This window comes from Lipophrys pholis (assembly GCF_963383615.2).
Source record: "Lipophrys pholis genome assembly, contig: SCAFFOLD_24, whole genome shotgun sequence".
Classification (NCBI taxonomy): domain Eukaryota; kingdom Metazoa; phylum Chordata; class Actinopteri; order Blenniiformes; family Blenniidae; genus Lipophrys; species Lipophrys pholis.
The window spans coordinates 1,407,733-1,413,971 of NW_028291924.1; the positions used below are offsets into that span (position 1 = coordinate 1,407,733).

General features: G+C 45.5%; 1 protein-coding gene across 1 annotated transcript; it reads left to right on the plus strand.

Annotated features, from left to right (window-relative positions):
* Positions 1-1,822: 1,822 nt before the first annotated feature.
* On the plus strand, positions 1,823-2,743 carry LOC308128364 (uncharacterized protein; the record flags this gene model as incomplete). The annotated part of the gene is made up of 1 exon (XM_080494065.1): positions 1,823-2,743. The coding sequence occupies one exon, from the start codon at positions 1,823-1,825 to the stop codon at positions 2,741-2,743; it is 921 nt and encodes a 306-aa protein (XP_080350191.1).
* Positions 2,744-6,239: the final 3,496 nt, after the last annotated feature.

Consider the following 6,239-nt stretch of genomic DNA (forward strand, 5'->3'; position numbering starts at 1 on the left):
TAACGGACGGTAGGGTTTGATGGATGTTATCCCTAAGCGTTGTAATTTTATTTTGAAAGAACTTCATGAAGTCCTCACTACATATATTGATAGGAATGGTGGGCTCAACGCTATTTTGGTTCTTGGTCAGTTTGGCTACAGTACTGAAAAGAAACCGGGGGTTGTTTTTGTTTTCCTCTATTAAGGATGAGTAGTAATTAGTTCTACTTCTACTCAGAGCTTTCTTATAAGTTTTGAAGCTATCCTTCCAGGCTATATAATCTAGCTCTGTTTTTGTTGAACGCCAAGTTCTTTCTAATCTGCGGGTGCGTTGTTTAAGCTTGCGGGTTGCTGAGTTAAACCATGGGGATGACTTTTCCTGTTTTTTCATTTTCATTTTTTGAGGAGCTATGTCGTCTAGCGTTGTTTTTAGCATATCTGTCAGGCTGTGTGTTAGGTATTCAATGTCTGAGCTAGCAACAGTATACGGGTCAGGAAGATTCACTACTGATTCTATAGCAGAGGGAATTCTTTCCTTGAATTTAGTTACTATGTTATCAGAGAGAGACCTGGTTAACACAGCTTTATATAAAGATGTTTAATGGATGACAAAGGGCTTAAAAAATGCATCCAAGGAGAAGAATACATGACATAAGCCCCGTTTCCACAGTGCCCCTTGGTACCGGTACCGTTTAGGTACCGGTTACTATCCGTAACCAGACCCGTATCAGGTGCTGCGTTTCCATTACACGGGGAACGGTTTGAAATGTAGGCGGGGTTACTAACGGCCGCGTGATCACACAGGATGTGACGCCATTACGCAGCGGTAAATGCGGGAGAACTCGAGGAACAAACATGGAGGACTCTGAGATCGTCGTGTTCTTTCTCCTGGCCTTTTGCTTCTTTGCTAAACAGAGACAGGCTGTTTTGCAGAGAAGGCTACAGGCTATAGATGAGGAGAGCGCCGAGGAGGACAGCCGTGAGCAGGAGAGCCGTGAGGAGGAGATCCGTGAGGAGGAGGAGAGGCGGGAGGAGGAGGAGAGGCGGGAGGTGGAGGAGATATGGGAGGAGGAGGAGAGACGACTGCGGGAGAGAAGAAAGAGGCGACGCAACCGGGTAACTGTACTTTACTTCAGTGAAAATATAGAGCATACTTTTACTTTCACCCCATGACGTTTGGCCGCGATTATCTGTAGTTTTTACTCCATTACATATCTAAAATGCACCTCACGATTAATCAGCCATTAAAATGTCAGCTTCATAAAAATGTTGTTTTTCTCAATAGTTACTACTAGTAGTTCTTTTACCGCTACAGAAGCCATTTGTACTTCCTTTAGTTTATTGTACAGTTATTGGGAAGAGATAAATTTCACCTGTAATTCATAATTCTTCAGATTATGTATTACCGAAAACGGGAAGCCTCATACTGGGCTTTTTTATTAATTTAAAAGTGTTTCCAATTTTCTTATATCACTGGCTTTTAATTAAGATTACATAAGATATCCCTTATTTATCTCACATGTGGAATAATTTGCAGTGGTACAACAGGATAGTAAAAAAGAAAGAAGCACACATAGCAAAAACTAGAAAAACAGTTAAAAATACAATATAATAAAATAGAAATAGATTGATGTTTAAATGTGTATAAATGTGCTGTTATGTCTCCCAGGTCATCCTGGCAGCGCTGCAACAACACCGCCACAGGAGTACAAGTTGGGCTGTCACTCGAAGCAACGACTGGTGGGAGAGGATAGTGCCTTGCTTCACAAGCACACAGTGGGTGCAGAACTTCCGGATGTCTGAAGAGACCTTTCGCTACCGGTGTGGGAGAGTGTGTCCAGCGATGGAGAGGCGTGACACAAGCTTCCGTGTGTGTGTCCCTCTTACCAAAAGAGTTGCCATAGCTGTGTGGAAACTTGCAACGAATGCCGACTATCGCAGCATTGGCCACCTGTTTGGTGTCAGCAAGACCACCGTGTGTCGCTGTGTGCAGGACTTTTGTGACGCTGCTGGTCAGTTCCTGGTTCCAGAACAAATCAAATTTCCAGACCAGGAGAAGCTGCAGGAAATGGCAGCCTACTTCCAGAACAGGTGGGGGCTTCCGCAGTGTGTTGGGGCAATAGATGGGTCGCATATTCCCATTTTGGCACCACAGGACTGCCACTGCGATTACTTCAATCGGAAAGGCTGGCACTCCATTATCCTTCAGGGAGTTGTGGATGGAAGGGGTCTGTTCTGGAGTGTTTTCACTGGCATGCCTGGCAGTCTGCACGACGCACGTGTTCTCAGACTGTCCACCTTCTGGGAATTGGTTAACCGTGGCTGCCTTTTCCCTGCATGCACCAGCAACATCGGCGGGGTGGATGCAGGCTTCTACATCCTGGGTGACTCCGCCTACCCATTGCAGAGCTGGCTCATGAAACCCTTCCCGGACACTGGGCGGCTGACAGCAGGGCAGCAGGTGTACAATAAGAAGATCTCCAGAGCTCGGGTGGTGGTGGAGAACGCCTTTGGAAGGCTGAAAGGCAGGTGGCGCTGCCTGTTGAAGCGGAATGACAGTGATGTCAGCCTCGCAAAATCCATGGTGCTGGCGTGTTGTGCTCTGCACAATCTTTGTGAGACTCATGGAGAGGAGTACAACAACGGATGGAGCCCCACTGTGGAGGCAAGCGATGCAGCTGAACCTGTGGTGGCACTGGGACAGGGTGCAGATGAGGAAGGCAGGGATGTGAGAGAGGGACTCCTGCAATTCCTAAATGCATGAAGTGTTGTATATATTTGAAGAACCTGTTTAGTGTTGTTATTTCAAACACCTGTTTCTGTTACCTGAGTTACTATTTTGTTGTTCTTGTTCTGCTTGTTTCAGGGTGCATTAAATCTGCAACACTGATCTTTGCGCCCTTGTTGTCCATCTACAAGCCAAACAAATCAGAAAGCTCACTGCTAACAACCCCAGCCAAGTTTTTCTGAAAGCATCTGACAGAAAAAATAATCTGAATTGTAACAAGTTTTCATTCCATTTCAAACTTGTTCCTCACAAAATACGTCTCAATTCACACCACAGTCAGAGTGGAGACCTCCAGCACATCACAAGTGTTGACCAAAAAGTAGATGCACATATTGGGGTGTGAAAAAACTATTTATTTGAACATATTTACTTATTTGAACATATTTGCACATATTATTTGAACATTTTATTTACATATTATTTACACATTTTAACGGGCTATTCATTTGGCCCTGTGCCACGCTGGGCTCTCATGGCCTGTGCGAGCAAAGCCACCCCCTGCAAGAAAGTTTCATTAAATAGCTGGCTCTGCTGAGCCAGCTGGCGCCGTTCCTCCCGCCTCTCCTCGCGCCTCTCCTCCTGCACCTCCTCCTGGCGGGCCCGGACCTCCTCCTGGCGGGCCTGGACCTCCTCCTGGCGGGCCCGAACCTCCTCCAGACGTGTATTCTCCCGCTGCTCCATCTGCTGGCGCAAAAACTCTCGACTGAGGTGTGCCTCCCGCGCATCTGAGGCCTGCATCTCCCTCAGGAGCTCCGTCAGGTGGTGGTGTTGTTGTTGCTCCCGCCTTCTTCTGCCTAAACAGCAAACGGCGAAAGAACTTAAGTAAAGCATTGGACAGTAACAATATAATACATTTAATTTGGCAGCGCCTTTCACAGAACTCAAGGACACTTCACAGAAGTATAAATATACAGCATGAATATAATAATAGAAACATCCAGCTGCAAAAACAGCAGAAAATATATCAGTACTCTGTATCATTTGTGCTGTGCATAGTTAGGTATTTATCACAGTATTCAATGTAATGGTGCATGTATATACTTCTACTTAACAGACTACCAGTACTGCAATAACAACATGTAAAAGCTACTCCTTACCCGGGCGCTGCTGGAGTGACACATTCCCAACCCCTGGACGAGGTGGTGACGCTGGTGGTGATGGGGTTGGGAGTGACGGTGTGCTGCACCGCCCCTCCACACTACTGGGTCCAGGGGAGGTGAAATCCTCACCCATCGACTCACTTCCTCCTGCAGAAATGTAAACAAACCACACGTTCAGACTGCGCCGATAACTGGGGCTGAAGCTCACTAGCTAAGCCGCGTGCTAAAGCTAACTGGCTCGCGCCTCGTGGATACAAAAAGCATGGATTTCAGAGTTTAATAACTTTTATTACTTACCATCTCTCTCCACCAGGGACTCCAGCAGGGCCGTGGCGCTGCTGGAGTCTCTGGTGGAGGGAGATGGTAAGTTGCTAAAGCTAACGGGCTTGCGCCTCGTGGATACAAAAAGCATGGATTTCAGAGTTTAATAACTTTAATAACTTACCATCTCCCTCCACCAGAGACTCCAACAGGACCGTGGTGCTGTCCAAACCGGCTTCTCTGCCCTGACTGGCCGGTCTGTGGCCATAAATTTGGTCCATGGCGTCCAACCACCGCCAGTGCTTCCTCTGGACCCCGCTGCGGCAGTTGTGGTCTTTTACCTTGCGGTAGTCACTGCGCAGTTTTTTAAATTTTGCCCAGCATTGTGCCGGAATTCTATTGAAGCCGCCACAGCTCATCCTCTCCGACACCGCACTGAAGGTTTTCTCATTCCTTACTGCCCGGTCTAGCTCTCTTTGAATTTGCTCTTCTCCGATTATGGAGAGAAGCAATTGCACTTCCTCCGTCGTCCAGGGATCCATTTTTCACTATCTTTACTGATTTGAAACGGCTGGCTTGCCAGTAGAGTAACGGTTGGGTTGTCACAGACCAATCAGCAGGCGACAGTGTTGAAGCTCCTCCCCCTCATATCCGGGAGGTTGCGCCTGGTATCCCAAACGGAGGGGTAGCGAGGGGTAGCGAGAAATGGTTACCAATGGCACCTGTTGGTATCGGTAACTGTGGCAGTGGAAACGCACACCAAACGGTTACCACAGGTCCTGTACTGGTACCAAGGGGCACTGTGGAAACGGGGCTATAGAGAATCTAATAAATGATGAACGAAGGAGATGGAAAATAAATACAAGAAATGTAAAACAAAGTTCACTCATATGATGAGAAAGTGTAAGAAGAATTCTTTTAAGAAAGTACCAGAAAACAATAAAGACCATGTCAGCAGTACATAGAAGGTTCTACATAGTTTCATTCAACAGGCTTCCAGTAAGGATACTGTTATTGAAAACAGACACACTTCACAAACTACAGACCCACAATTCTCCCAAATCCTAGAAAAACTCTTCAACGACATACTAGATACATTCAGAGAAATGAAATCTAATTCATTAAATCTAGGTCAAACCAAAATCATGATATTTGGAAAATATGAAAAAAATAAACAGGTAAAGGTTCAAGTAGAGAGTGTAAATAGAGAAAAGGTGATTAAAGACAAATTTCTAGAAAAATGTAAGGATGAGTACGAGCACATTACAACTCTACAAAGCTGATTTCCTTTGATCTGAGCGTCTCCATGGCTCTAGTGCTGATCTCCTATCAGATCAAAGGAGATCAGTGCCTTTTGCCATTGAGATAATCAGACCCAAGATTTCCTCTGGCTTTGATCTCCGTTGATCTCCATCCGGTGCCTCTCCCATCCACTTTGTGATGAAAGGCTCATTATTGTTCTTTTTCACAACCTTGGTGATGACGTCATCATTAGATTCAGGTATGCTGAAGCAGGCAGAGAACTAAAACATGCAGGACACCAGCACTCTCTGACCCAGTTTGGACACCCTGTCGTAGACCATCAAGAGACAGCTTAGTTTTATCCTACTGATGACGTGTTGCTGCAATAGTCATCTTGCTCAGTTTCAAGTTTTTTCCCACAGACAACAGAGCACTCTGTAACAGGAGTTGACAGATAGTGACGGGGCGCGGCCAGAAGGGGGCAGCAGCGAGGCTGACTTGCTCTTTTGACTGTGTGACTGTGGTGACCAAATCCAGGGGGTGTATTACATTGGTTATTGATTTAGCTTAAAGAGGTGGAACAGATTAAACATTCAGATGAAACAATCAGCAAATAAAAGTCAAATGAAGAAAACGTACACTGGCGTATTACTCAATGATATCAGTGATTTCATGTCTGTTTGTTTTTTTACTATTTCCAATAAAAACCACAGAAAGATTGAAACAGACAACAGATAGATATCATTACAAATGAGTCAGAAGAGAGGAATCCCTGGATAAACGAGTTATTAAGGTACAATCGGATGACTGGGAACTCAGTTATAAAGGAAAAGACGCCCTGTCACTATGAGTGTACAATCAAACAACAC